The 14,357-nt window shown below is 43.5% G+C and overlaps 1 protein-coding gene and 1 non-coding gene across 2 annotated transcripts; both read left to right on the top strand.

The window, feature by feature from the left end:
- The first annotated feature begins 1,379 nt into the window (after window positions 1-1,379).
- LOC147622334 (small ribosomal subunit protein uS13z/uS13y/uS13x) lies at window positions 1,380-3,522 on the top strand. Its single transcript, XM_086823435.1, has 4 exons — window positions 1,380-1,513; window positions 2,140-2,300; window positions 2,565-2,753; window positions 3,252-3,522. The coding sequence occupies exons 1-4, from the start codon at window positions 1,511-1,513 to the stop codon at window positions 3,355-3,357; spliced, it is 459 nt and encodes a 152-aa protein (XP_086679561.1). The 5' UTR covers window positions 1,380-1,510; the 3' UTR covers window positions 3,358-3,522.
- A 2,949-nt stretch (window positions 3,523-6,471) lies between these two features.
- Window positions 6,472-6,542, top strand: TRNAG-GCC (transfer RNA glycine (anticodon GCC)). The gene has a single exon. It is a non-coding gene; the product is annotated as a tRNA-Gly (tRNA).
- The last annotated feature ends 7,815 nt before the right edge of the window (window positions 6,543-14,357 follow it).

Raw genomic sequence — 14,357 nt, 5'->3', positions numbered from 1 at the left:
CTACGTTCCTCAGGATCCTTCTCTCTCTTCTTTCCCATTATTAACATCTCTCTTCTTTCCCATTATTAACATCTCTTAGTGTCCCTACTAATAAAAATCACATGTAACCTTGCCAATGATTACCAAAAACAAATTGAGCAAAAAAAGGGCTCACACAAATATAAAAATACTATCATACGCAAAATACCCCCCCTCCCCTCCTCCCCCCCTCGGGCGGAATTCCCAATACACCACTAACCTCTTCATTCATTAACTAGCTTTTCTTATTTCTTCTAGAGAAACAAAGACAATTGAACGTCATTCAACATCAAAGCAATCGACAAAGCTTGTTCATTCTCCCCATACAAAGGTCTTCAACACGATCACGCAGACGCGATCGCGCCACCATCAAGAAGGGGGGAATGTTAACCCAAATTCTAGGGTTAACAAGAGCTACCACCATTATCTTACATCAACGAGTCATGGTAGATACACCAAAGGGTCATACATTCAAGATATGAAGCAATAGTGTCCAAAGCCACAACTTGGACGGGCACCCGTAATGGTGTGACGGAGTATTTATGGCGATTCCCGCTTCAAGAGCGTGTGGTAGCAAGTTGGGATGAAGTCCTAAGTGACGTACTTCATGGATATATTATGAGAGTAATCATTGTAATAGCATTAGGCCTCTCATGAGCCTAAAGTACCCGGTAGGCCACAATTTAAGTGAGTGTAAACACTTATGGCCATGTATATAAGTGAATTTCTCTCATAATACAATATACTCTCCCATTGTGCAATTGAGTCTTGCTCTTGCTAATCTTCTTATCTCTCTCCCTAATGCATGCTAGTGAGTGTGTGTGAGTGAAGTGAGGTGAGAGGAGGGACGAGGACCTGTAGTAGTGCAATGCGGGCGGTGTGATAACGCTCGTGGGAGACGCGGTGGAATTGCTTCTCAAGGAGTTGTAGAGCTCGGAGACCTCAAGGGTTATGAACTCGGCCATTGGAAAGATCCTCACGACAGTTGCGGTTCACCAAGTAATCTCTTTTTGAATGTGTTTCAAGGAGGGTTAGGGTGAGCCATTACATGCTTTGTTGCAAGTGGTTTGGCACTTGCAGGAGCAGTTGATGAAGCAAGCGGACTATTGGCGTGGGCACTTGAGGGTCTTTTCTGCAAGCAGCTTAGGCCCAAGGTAAAATAGAGCCATAGAGAAAGAGAGAGAAAGAGAGGGGCAACTGCGGGGGGCGCCCGACTTCTGGAGCGGACAAATCTTGCGACGGGCTCCCCAGTGTGAAACAATCCACGGGCTCCCCAGTGTGAAGCAGCTTAGGCTACCCAAGGTAAAATAGAGCCATAGAGAAAGAGAGAGAGAGAGAGGGGCAACTGCGGGCGCCCGACTTCCGGAGCGGACAAATCTTGCGACGGGCTCCCCAGTGTGAAACAATCCACGAGGTAGGGTTTATTCTTTCATGTTATTGCCTGCCTGCTCAAACAGACGAGTCCCTTTACGCGTTTCTGCAGCAGGACAAGATGGTAAACGCCTTATTCAAGCTTGTTAGGGGTCTATTACTGTGTTTTCAGCAGAAAATCTGCGCAGGTTGGGGGCTTTCAGTTGCGATTTCGCAGATTAATACTCACTTTCCTAGCATTTTTTAGCAGATTAGGGTTTTTTAGAAGTTAACCCGCACAGATTCGACTAATGGCGGATTTACTCCAGTGTTTTCTGCTCTGACTCGTCCGTGCAACCAAATAAATGGATTTAAGAGGAGTTTGTCTGCGTTTCACCTGAGATATTAGCAGCACGGTGGAGCGGATTGAGCCCTGTTAAGCAGATTACTAAGGATGCGGATTAGGGTTTACTGATCTGTTTTGTGCGGTAGACTCGCCGGGTAATCAGGGTTAGCTAGGGTTCACTAAGATTTCCTGGCAGATAAGGGTTAGGGCCTAATTGATCAGATTAGGAGGTACTGACATGCGTCGATCTAGTTGCGGCTTTGTTTTTTAATGTAAAATACAGCAATGTATTTGTGCAGATTAGGTCTTAGTTGTCTGTGTTTTCTTTAGTGTAGCAAGACAGATTTTGGTTGTTTGTCTTGCGGGTTGAGCAGGAATGGTGAGCAGGTCAAGTTTTGATGACGTGCCTTCTTGAATCTTGGCAGTCGCTCGTTGCGAATGAAGATTTCCAGCACATTCTGCGTGTTCTGAACACCAATGTCGATGGACGCCAGAAGATCATGTTTGCCCTGACATCCATCAAGGGTATTGGCCGGCGTTTTGCGAATCTCATCTGCAAGAAAGCTGATGTGGACATGAACAAGAGGTCAGGTCCTTCTTCATTCATGTATGGCTGAGGTGATGTGCCCTTGCTCTAAGGGTGGCCTCACCAAATCTGCCTGCTCACAACCCATAGCAAGAAAGTGAAGACATCCAGTGGCTACTGCTGTGTCCTGATTTTGGAGGCTGTCCGATGTTTTGGCAGGCCTGGACAACCTCCATTTATGTGAAACCACCTAAAGTCAAATTTAAATATGCCAAGTTGAAAATGATGACGTTTTTGAATTGCCTTTACTTTGTATGTTTGCAGAGCTGGTGAGCTTTCGGCCCAAGAGCTGGAGAACCTCATGTTCATTGTTGCAAACCCTCGACAGTTCAAGATTCCTGACTGGTTTCTGAACAGAAAGAAAGATTACAAGGATGGTCGGTACTCCCAGGTTGTGTCCAATGCCTTGGATATGAAGCTTAGAGATGATCTTGAGCGGCTCAAGAAGATCAGGTACTTTGCATATCTGTGCTTTTATTTTTTGTTTCTCATCAGGAATGCTGGATTTATCCAGCCAGGGACCTCAATCACGTACATATGAACGTTCTTACATATATGGATAAGGGTCAGAAGTAGTCTCTTTTCATGTGTTTTTGTGGACCTCTGGCCCCAGCCCTCCTCTAGAGGCTCCAGAGGGGAAAATATGAAGATCTAAAGAATTACCCGGTTTATGAATCTTTTAGCCACTAGGTAGGTTAGATATGGTGTCTCCTGTTTCCATGTGTCATAGTCAGGACTCAGGTCTAGCAGTTACCAGGGTAATGTTCTAAACAAGGTAGTCGATCAAAGATGTGAGCATTCATACCCAGGTGTGACCATCATCTGCTGCAGGGAAGTGAGAGTATTGTAACAGTCGCTGAGTAGGTTGAACTGTGCAGATTGGTTTAGATTATCAAGTGATGCTATAACATATCTTAAAAAAGGGTATTTAAGCTAGCCTATGATATGCAGGAATCATCGTGGTCTTCGCCATTACTGGGGCTTGCGCGTACGTGGTCAACACACAAAAACCACAGGCAGGCGTGGTAGGACTGTTGGTGTCTCCAAGAAGCGGTAGTGTGACGGTGCTGTCAGAGTCACGGAGGACTTTTGATGTGCTTGCTGGCCAATGAGTTTTGGCTCTAGTAGCAGAAAGACGATCTTGGATTTTTGATGAGATATTGAGATACTAGATGAATTTTTCTTGTAGAGATTATGAACCATGAGTAATTTTTGGTGTCAATCCATGATTTAAAAAAATCTTATTGCTCTTAACAAATGATGTTTAATTAGGTTCTGCACTCCAGCAGAATGTTTTTGGTGCATTTTGTTCCTTTGTTGATTGTTTATGGGTTCAGTAGGGGTTGGATGGGGAAGATTTCCTGGTCACGAGTGATGACAAGTCAAATCTTCCTCCACAGATGTGGGAATTATCTTTGTCTGGGGTGGGTTACCTGAGTTTGTGGTATCACGTGCCTGTATAGTTTTGATGGCAGTGGGTTTACTCCACTCTGGGTTGTTATGGGACAGATTCTTTACATCAACTATATTCTAAGCAGTGTTGTGTATGGTGCTTGATTTGTATCAATCTCTTGCACTTCTCTTTGTTTTTTTGTGGGGGAAGATATTCTTAGTATGGTGTCAGTAAAGCCAAGATGGCGAGCACAGAAAAAAGTGTAATTTGTGGAACCGGTTATTACTGTGTGTCCATCCGGGCATGCTCATGCTTGCCTTTGTCATAGTCTTGAAATGATAGAAATTTAGTTCGATGGTTAGATATGAAGATTGGTCTACTAAGGTGGCATTTCTATGCATGAATCTGTGCCTACTCTTGGATGCAGACGATGAGTGGGAACATAACAGTCTATGGCTTAAACTACGGGGTGGTTGATTTGAAGCACTGAGTAGACTCTCATGGAGGTTTAATTTTACTTTTGGTTGTTCCTTCAAAGCTTGGGATTCAACCTGAACTGCCCCTTGGTATTAAGCACGGAACAGCTAGGTCAGAAGGGAATATGCCCTTTGAGAGTAGCAATGGTTAAAAAGGTAAATTACCCATGCAATCAACTCCCATTGTCTTCTGGCCCATCATCAAAGTGCATCTAAATAGTTTGGAATCAACATTAGGGTAAATTACCCATGCAATCAACTCCCGTTGTCTTCTGGCCCATCATCAAAGTGCATCTAAATAGTTTGAAATCAACATTAGGGTCTCATTGAAGCATAATTTCACTTCCGTGCGGTTGTTCCTTCAAAGGTTGGGATTCTATCTTCACTTTCCCTTAATATTCAGCATAGGGCAAGGAAATATGCTCTTTGAGACTGGCAATGGTGAAAAAGATAAATTGCCATTGTGGTTAGGACTCCATCAAAGCACTTGCGTATCAGTTTGAAATCAACATTAGGATCTCTCGAAGTTTGAGATTCAACCTGAGCTTCCCCTTGGAATTGAGCATGGAAAAGCGTCTAGCCTAAGGTCAGCAAGGAAATATGCTCGTTGAGACGAGCAATGGTGGAAATGACATATTACCAATGCAATTGTCTCACATTGTGGCTTGGACCATCATCAAAGCACTTGCGTAACAGTTTGAAATTAACATTAGGGTAGGAGTCAATCATGTATGGCCACTTAAGACCAGACATTGGCTCCTCACCAACATGAGTAAGTAGTTGTTCAAAGCCAGAGCCTAAGACCTGAGAGGGAGGCAATTAGGCTGTAGTAGCATAATAAGTGCTTAATGTCCATGGTCTTGTTCTGTATGCTGTGCTAGCCGTCTTGTTTCATGATTTCTACAATTTGAATGCCCTTGCTCAAGTTGTGATGCTTTAACAGAATGGCTTGGAAGAGTTTATTAAACACTCTTGAAGGTGACAATATGTAGGATTGTTTTCCTTGTTCTCAGAACAAGTCTCAAAGGTAACAATATGGTGAGTATAGCAAGCTGCAATTAGATGCCCCCCCCTCTCCCTCCTGTATATCTTCTTGTTGGAAATCTATCACCAACTTTATTGGCCCTTGTCGACATCAAGCCTGTACAAGGTTCATCAAGACGACAGTCTCAAAATGGTCAGTCTTGCAAGCTGCAACTTATGATGCGCCCCTGCGCCCCCCCCCCCCCCCCCCCCCCTTTCTCCCTTTTCTGTATCTCTTCTCGTTAGAAAATCTCACTTCATTGACCCTTATTGACATCAAGCCTGTACAAGGTTTGTCAAGACGAATGGACCATGGTAGAGCTAGGTGGCCCCACCCCTATCACCAACTTCTTTGGTCCTCATCGACATCGATGCTGTACAATGTTTGTCAAGATGGATGGACTGCGATAGAGCTAGGTGACCCACTGAGTGAATGTGTATAAATGCATATGTGCAGGATTTGTCTCTGGCCGTTTTTGATGTGATTAGGAATCACACCTCTATATGAAAAAGAGCATAGGAACACCCTTTCACTGGTGTTTTATATGATTTAGAAGGTTTGATGGAAGAGGGCCTAGGCCTGGATGTAGACACACAACTTTCTGTTAGCAGGTGGAAGGGCTGTGGTCTGAAATGGGGAGAGTGAAGGGACTTTGTCTTGAATGGTGCACGGGCAGGATTTCTAGGCTTAAGGAGATCCAGCCAGAGGTTGAAGCTGCTGCCATAAGGAGAAGCTGAGGGGAAGTCTCTCTAGTTGTTTATATTTGATAAGGACTCGTATGGCTATACAGAATAGGCATGGTAATCCTTTCTGTGTTGTCTTGTATGATTTAGATGGCTCGATAGAAGAGGACCCAGACCATGATGTATGGATGGCGATGGGTGACCATTCCTTCAGTATGAGAGGGCCGTGGAAGACTCAATTCATGAGCTTCCAGCAATCATGATGTGCTTGCTAATCATGTGACTTATGTGAATAGTCTGCACGTAAGGAGCTTTCAAAGAGAACCATCTGCTACATTCCACACACCTTCCGATATACATGCAATGTACATAGTCATCTAACGATGAGCCATAGGTATTCCCAGTTGAGGCCCGGTAGCATTTGAGCTGCACAGACAGATACTCGCTTGAGGTCAAAAGACTAGAATAGCAGCTTGAGAGCAAAGGCTTCCAACATAATTTAACTGTCGAAAAAGCAGGCATTAACGTTTGGGAGGGAAGTGAATACCTTAGTTTTTTCTTTATAAATAATGTTATTCTCTCACGTTTCCAGCAAGCACTGGTGGTCTAGTGGTAGAATAGTACCCTGCCACGGTACAGACCCGGGTTCGATTCCCGGCCAGTGCATCTTTTTGAGTTATTTTGTATTATTTTGTAGCTTTAAACAAAATAAGTTCTATGAACAGAACCGATTTTTTTTGTCATGCCTTTATTTTTTAGGAGCTGACGGGATTGCACCAATTAGAGATGGTTTTGTCATATGTGTACGCCATCAAGGGTTCTGATTGGATGATTTTGTTGAATATTTATAGTTATTTTTTTTAAAAATGTCATGTTTAATATTGCATGAATGTTGGTGGCAAGATGAAATTTGCAACTAGTTTTTTTTTTAATATTCTTAGGTTTTAGGCCATTCATACATTACATCATTACATTTATTGTGCACCATGGGTCGAAAGAAAAGGCACCGAAAACGCTACCAAGCATATTAGGTTGTCCATGTAGGACACCCAATGTGGCACGTGCATTGGTAGATCACAAACTATGGATGGCTTTGTTGGACATGGCCTAAGGGATTCAAGTACTTCTTGAGTCACTTTTGGATAAGTTGGTGGCTATTTGCTTTAAGCATGGTGATGCCGGGAGAAAGAAGGAAAGCATTATAGAGCTTTCGCGGCTTTGGGGTGAAATTTAGGATTGCCGAACCATGCCGATCTTGGGCATGCGTGGTGTTGCTTTGACCTTTTTGGCATTTCTACCTCACCTAATTAGCATGGATGTAGGCAAGTTTTGGGCCTTGGAGGGAGGTGAAAAGTGTGGTTAATTAAATAATCGTGGTGTGTGAAGATTGCCATGGGTGCATAAATCCGGTAGCTCCATGGACCATGATTGGGATGCCCAATGGATTGGGCAAGATGGAGGATTCTCCAGTGGGCGTCATCACAAAGCCCAGGCATGTTATGCATGGATGGAAGGCTAGTAGCCTTTGTCAGCGTCAGAGGCTGGAATTGTGAGTTATTTTCAAGGAATAATTACCTTTGTGTATGTAAATGTGATTGGTTTCCCAAACATGAACCAGCATGCATCTCTCATGTAAGGCTTTCTGTGAATCATGGTGCATATATGACCCTCTTCTCTGAAAATCCATAACCACAAATGTGTGGTAGAAGCTTAGCTTGAAGGTCTTAATCTTTGCATCTTGAAGGATGCCCTAAAGGTTTAGCTGTGTTCGGGAAAGCTTGGCCACCACGAGGCTTGTGCCTACAAGTGGTGGGCTTCCCAACCATGCCTCCCCCAGGATTATAGAGACTGTCATTTTGCTTTATAAATGGCATCAAGTAACATGTGATTTCTTTCTAAGCTTCACCACAAGGTTCATGCCTATGAGTGGTGGGCTTCCCCACCATGCCTCCCAGGATTATAGAGACTGTCATTTTGCTTTATAAATGGCATCAAGTAACATGTGATTTCTTTATAAGCTTCACCACAAGGTTCATGCCTATGAGTGGTGGGCTTCCCCAGGCCTCCTTGGTTTGTGCCTATGAATGGTGATTATGCTAACACTAGCACCACCATCCAAGATTGTAGAGACCATCATTTCTTTATAAATGATAGCAGCTTCGTTCCTATGAGTGGTGATTATGTTGACACCAGTACCACCAAGTTTATGCCTATGAGTGTGGTAATTATGATAACACTAGCACCACCATCCAAGATTGCAGAGACTGTCATTGCTTTATAAAAGATAGCAGGTAACACGCCGTTCATTTCATCACTTTTTGAAATAGTGTCCCAACTTGTTTATAGGAACTTTTAGATGTTCTTTTGTCTTGGGAAAAGAAGGAGAGCACTCATTGTGGCATGGCTCATCCTCCTTCTCTTCAAGTTCGAGTTTAGCTGTGCTGCAGGCTCTTAAATTCCCATTCATCGAGTTGGATAAGTCTCTCCAAAGCTAAGAATTTCCTTGTAAAAGAGAACTTATTGGGACTCAAACTTTCGAGGACATACTGCCAAGCCAATTTAAATGGGCACTTCGAGCCCACTCGCCTTTCAGAGCTGCTGTTGATTACTTCTTTTCGCTCTTGACTTTTATGACAACTATAAGGACGATACTTAACCCCGAGCACGCTAAGGTGAGGCCTGATATGTCCCTCGTGTGATATTCATGCTCACTTAACTCATACTCACTTGGAGGTGGGCTTGGACCTACCAATGTGTACAAGATGTGCAATGATTCATCCCTAGTAAATGGTGCCTCTGTGATGGGGTCAAAATAAGGTTGTCTCACCGATCACATTAGAGAAAATATTATGGTGACTATGATGACCCATGTAAGGCTAGCTTTTTGCCTTACACTGGGTCTTCCTTCATTATATCTAATAATGTGGAATTTTGGTCGGATTAGTTCTAGAGGTAGAGGCTACTGGCTCTTTTTGTAGCCTGTTAAGATTGGTTATGGTTTCGATCAAGGCCTTTGGCACTAAGATCCCCTTATTGGTTCTATAGTTGGCTTTGCAATGGGGTCATGAATATGCTCAGGTGGGGTCAGTGGTTCGCACTCAACCACTTCCTCACAAGCTTTGGGTTTGTTTCATTCTCTCTTTCGTACTCCTTGAGTTTCTTCGAAAGTTTTTCGTAGTTAGTGGGTTTCTTCTCTTTGGGAAGAGCTAGTTTGAATGGGATATCACCCAAACTGCTTTCAATGGTCATGATGTCGTTGCCCTTGACAACTGATCTTGCATTGAATTGCTCTGTGCTCTTTGAGGTTTTCTTCTTTTGGACCTCTGGTTCTAGTCCATTGGCCTTTTTAGGGGAATTTTTTAAACCCAATGCAAAAATACCATGGACCTTTGATGCGAACCTGATTTGGAGTAATTGTTAGAAATGAGAATACAATCAATTGTAGTGCATCAAACTACACTTCCTCAAACCCACCAAGCCTTTGATCATAGTTGACAACTAGCACTCAGTATAGTGTCCCCTGTTAATAAGGCTCTTCTTTGAATCCACCTCAACCGAGGAGCTAATAAGCCAAAGAAAAGAGTGGAGAAACTTTAAAACACCTAAAAATAGGAGCCACCATGAGCCTTGAACTCCAAATTCATCAATTGTCTCTACCAATGTAGTGCCTTAAATTTTATAAAAAAGATTATTAACAACAACCGCCCTATTTTTGGGCATAGCTCCAGGAGTGGGAGTAAGAACCAGGGATCTCAAGGCTCACTCCCACAGGAAGCAATCAAACCACGGTTGCTGATGCCACAATGTTTCAAACATTTTTTGTGAATGAGTTGGGTTTATCCCAATAAGACCGTGACCAACAAAGCATCCCAACAACCGCAATTTATGGTAAAAGGGACATGTCTGTTTTGTTATATACCACCAAGAACTAGTATTCCATAGTACACTTGCACACAATGCAAGGAGGAGTCTCGCTCTCCTCAAGAGCTCATTACAGAAGTTTCTTTATCAAAGAACTGCGTTGTTATTTATCTCCATTTGGACAAGGGAACAAGAACACAGGGATTGGGTAAGGAACCGATGTCAGGGACTACCTCATCATCAAGGGATCCATGTGAGCATTTATATAATGTGTCCTCCACCAACGCGAGCCTACAACTTCAAGGCCATGCTGGTAGAGGGGACAAGTGCTATTGGAAACCACATAGACCAACCCCATAGGGTAAGATACAAAATACCTTGAAACATAGGGTTTCACCCAACCACCTCCTTATGTTCTACCACCCACGCGAGTACACAGAAGACATGCTAAATAAGGATGGCATTTGAAATGGGAATGATAAATTCCAAAAACATAATACCTAAAGGCTCAAAGTTAGGCAAAACAAATCTCAAGGATGATGACACAATTTGATGGAGCTAGAGATCCCATTGAGTATCTAAAGAAGTTTGACCAAATTTACAAGGCCATGAGAAGAACTGAAGATTTGTTCATTCAAACTTTGCCTTAAAGGCAAAGTAGGCTAGTGTTTTAGGTGTCTCTAAACCTAAATGAAAAGGCTAGTTATTATGAAGTCTTGAGACACACATTCATCGTGGGATTCTTGCCCAATGGAGCTAGATAGAGCCCCATTGCATAGAGCTAGTTGGTTCATCGTGGGATTCTTGCCCAATGGAGCTAGTTGATACTGTGCTTATTCTTTCTATCTTTAGCGGTGCATTTGCCCTATCAACTACTTATTTGCTGTACTAGTTCTTTCCATTTGCTACTTCGAATTGCTCTGCCTGAACGTTCTACTTCACTGGCTTCACTAGCACTAAGCCTATACGGAGGCTTGCGAACTGGTTTAGCATCCTTGAGCACTACAATAGCATGCTGGACATTGAGTTCGGGGAGAGATGTTTCTGAGAGAAAGAGAGATGTTTCTCTACAGAGCGGCCACTTTTTTTTTATCAACCGGCTATCTTTCCGGCCCTCAAAACCAAACGACGGCCAAGTTTTTTTAAAAAACCGTGTTGCTTCTACAAAAAAACGATGGCTACTACAAAAAACGACGGGGCTTGGGTATGCGTTGGCTGCAGACGTACATGGCCGGCTGTGCTGTGCGCCGGCTGCTGTGTTCTCTTATGGCCAACTGTGTGACGCGGAGAGGACAACGATACCTTGGCCGACTGCTGTGGCGGCTGTGTTACTTGTGTTATGCGCTAGCTATGGCTGGTGGCTCTGCAGACGGACGTACACGGTGAGAAGGCACCTCCTCCAGGCTGTTCTCAGTCGTTGCGTGCTATTACATGCGATGGTTGTACTGCATGCGCCTGCTATGCAAAGGCTGTTGAGTTGCTCTCCTGGCCGTCTTGTGGCTGTTGTAGGCTGGCTGTATGCTAACGTGGTGCTCTCCGTCCGCTATTGTTGCTGTCATGAGCTGCTTGTTGTGTGAATTCGCGAAGACAAGCGGAAGATGATGGTGAAAGAGCTTTGTCATCATGAGCTGCTGGTTGTATGAATTCGCAAAGACAAGCGGAAGATGATGATGAAAGAGCTTTGTTGTGATACAGTGTGAGATCAACCATGAGACTTCCATGAACTTGTGTGAGATCAACCATGAGACCTCCATGAACCTGCTAGAAGAGAACAGGGAAACTCTTCACCCTACCGCTGGATATAGGAACCCTAGCCGGCTAAAACAACTCTGGCCGTCCATATGTCTGGACTCTCTTGAACCGTCCACTCCCGCCTAGTCCTACCCTTGTCCTGATAGTGTTGGCCGATAGCCAATGCATACTGTTATTCATATGAACGCGTTACGGACAAAGACAAAGATAATAAATGAATAACAGCACAAACAGAACTAAATAAAAGATAAATAGTCTGCAAACCATATTTATCTACATATATTGTTGCTTCTCTCTGAATATACATATGCTTTCAAGTGACTGCGCTTTGCGCAGTAAGGTGTTTCCGGTAAGGTACAAAGTTTCAGTATGCCGGTTGAATAATGAATAAAGATAATAACTATTGGCAGATAACTAGTAGTATAACTAAGGACTTCCAGAATCATTGCCAGATCCCTTGTCAGTAGAGTTCTCCTCCCATTCATCCCCGTGACTAGCGTCCTCCAATAGGATTTTTGTCCGCCAACCCGGTAAGGCAAAAAACGCTCCTGGGGACGAGCAGTGTAACAGTGCTAACAGTCGGTCATGCGGTCCACTGCTTTCAGGAATCATATCCCTACTCATTCTAGAGAGTTTCCAGATTATCCAGTTCCTACTTACTATTTGAATCAAAGAACACAAGCATGCCACTCACTAACGAAAATTATGGATGAAAATTGTCAAACCACATGAAACGGAGAATGCTCTGTAAGAAATGATGGCGATAATAACTCGACCCATGGGAAAAATGAATGGTTTTAAATTCAATGCAATCAACAATTTTCCAATGACTGGCTAACTATTGAATAACAGCGAATTCAACAACGATACCACATTGCGATGAATGATTCAACATTCCCAATCTCTAAAAGACCACGGACAATCACACGCTTAACTAGGAGAGGTAATCCCTCAACCAGTGAGACAAATCCATTCATGGAAAATAACATGCAAGCAAATATTCATATTAATGCATTACAGACAAAGACAAAGAACATAAATGAATAACATCACAAACAAAAGTAAACAAAAGACAAGTAGTTGGCAAACCATCTGTATCTGCATATATTTTTGCTTCTCTCTGAATATACATATGCTTTCAAGTGACTACACTTTGGGCTATAAGGTGTTTTCACAGTTAAGATACAAAGTGTCGCATACTTTCAGTATGTCGGTGTTTAATCTTTGCTTGTCTCAGCCATGGCCTTCCCAACAACATGGGGTAAGATCCAGCAATTCCTTCCATTTTCAGCACAATGAAAGCTACTAGGAAATCACATCCCGCTATCTGGATTTCGAAGTTCTAGATTAACCCAAGCGGCTTCACTCTTCGCTAATCTGCCATTCAGATAAGAAACGGAACCGGTTCCAATTCTCACTCTAGGATGCCCAGTCTTTGCCAGGTTTTATCCCTGATAATATTCACTCCATATCCGCTCTGAGGGACCACACCTTTGATGGTCTACTAAACTGTTACTTCTAGAACCGCCTCACCCCAATCTACCACCAGTTGGACTTTGAAAGTTGACTGGTCTCTTTTTCTTCCTTGGTGCTGACACTCCGAGTGAAACCTCAGCAAGGTAATCTTCAGCCACAAGCTTTCGGATTAACTATGTATGTTAATTGGGTAGTATGAGACAAAGCAACTTATCCAAAGTCATGTCAAGCTTCATATTCTTCAAATTTTCCTAGAGATCATAGTCAAGAGTTGTTATCTTTCCACATTCGATTTTTTTTTTTGCTTTCCAGACTCTTGGACAGAATCATTTTGGCTTAATGGACTTATCTTCTGGGGTCTGCTTCCTCATCTGACTGAAGCTTCCCGTTTCTTGTGGCTTGTGTATAACTTCTCACCTTTTCGGCTGAATATCATCCAACTGGACTTCTTTCACGCATCCTGTGCGAACTGGCACTTTACGGCCGACTTCATCCTTTGTGATTTCCTCCTTGATGTCGGATTCTTCCCGCAACAGTTTCTTACTTTGGCCTTCTTCAGGCTTCCCAGAAGCAAGAAGAACGACAAGCGTACTTGCCTTACTGTGCTTTGCTGATGACTGCAAAGTCGTACTTGACGGTAGATGGTGCTCAACTACTTGGATCTCGGAAGGAACTTGCTGATCGTCGGACCGCCCATTCTGATTCTTGCACTAACTTGGCAACTTGGTCCCGAACATGCTTTTGTTCCGACCAATCAGTGGGTTTGTTCTTTGTTCTTGGCAAATCATGCTTCTCTCTCATCCATTGGCTCCTTGTGAATGTGTCACTGCTAGGTGGACTGTCTTCCACTAGAAGAAGAGGCTCAATCTAGACCATATTAATTACTAGAGCCTGGGAAGTGGACCCCTCCGCCTGATTTTGTTGTAATTGCCCTTGATGGCGCTTCCAAACCAAACATTCAGACTTCCAGTGTGAGCAGGGGCTTTACACAGTAATAACAGTGAAAATTGCCACACCAGGTGCACCTTCGGACCTTCCACGCCCATAAGGACAATAAGGTGGTGTGCTAGCCTTTACCGGATTGACAGGCGCCACTTATTGTATGGAAACACTGGGTTGCAAGGGACTTCCGACTCGTTGTGCGCACGATCAACACGACTGTTGTATTTGCAAACTTATGTGCTGTGTGTGTTGGTCTCGCAGATTGCACAATATGAGGTGAGCTTGCACTCCTCATTGATATGGCCCTTGTTGGAGCACTTGGCACACTAGACACCAAGACAAAATCCGGATCCAGTCCCTCACGTACTTCCTCCGATGAATACTGCAACAGTCCATCAACTTTCCTATCCGACTTCTAACTTTGCTTCTTCTGGTTCTTGTGCTTTGATC

Source organism: Cibotium barometz, chromosome 29 (assembly GCF_041138505.1).
Source record: "Cibotium barometz isolate CiBa-2024 chromosome 29, ASM4113850v1, whole genome shotgun sequence".
In the NCBI taxonomy this organism is placed as follows: domain Eukaryota; kingdom Viridiplantae; phylum Streptophyta; class Polypodiopsida; order Cyatheales; family Cibotiaceae; genus Cibotium; species Cibotium barometz.
The sequence above is the reverse complement of the archived record's forward strand: the minus strand, read 5'-3'. Positions and strand labels throughout refer to the sequence as shown.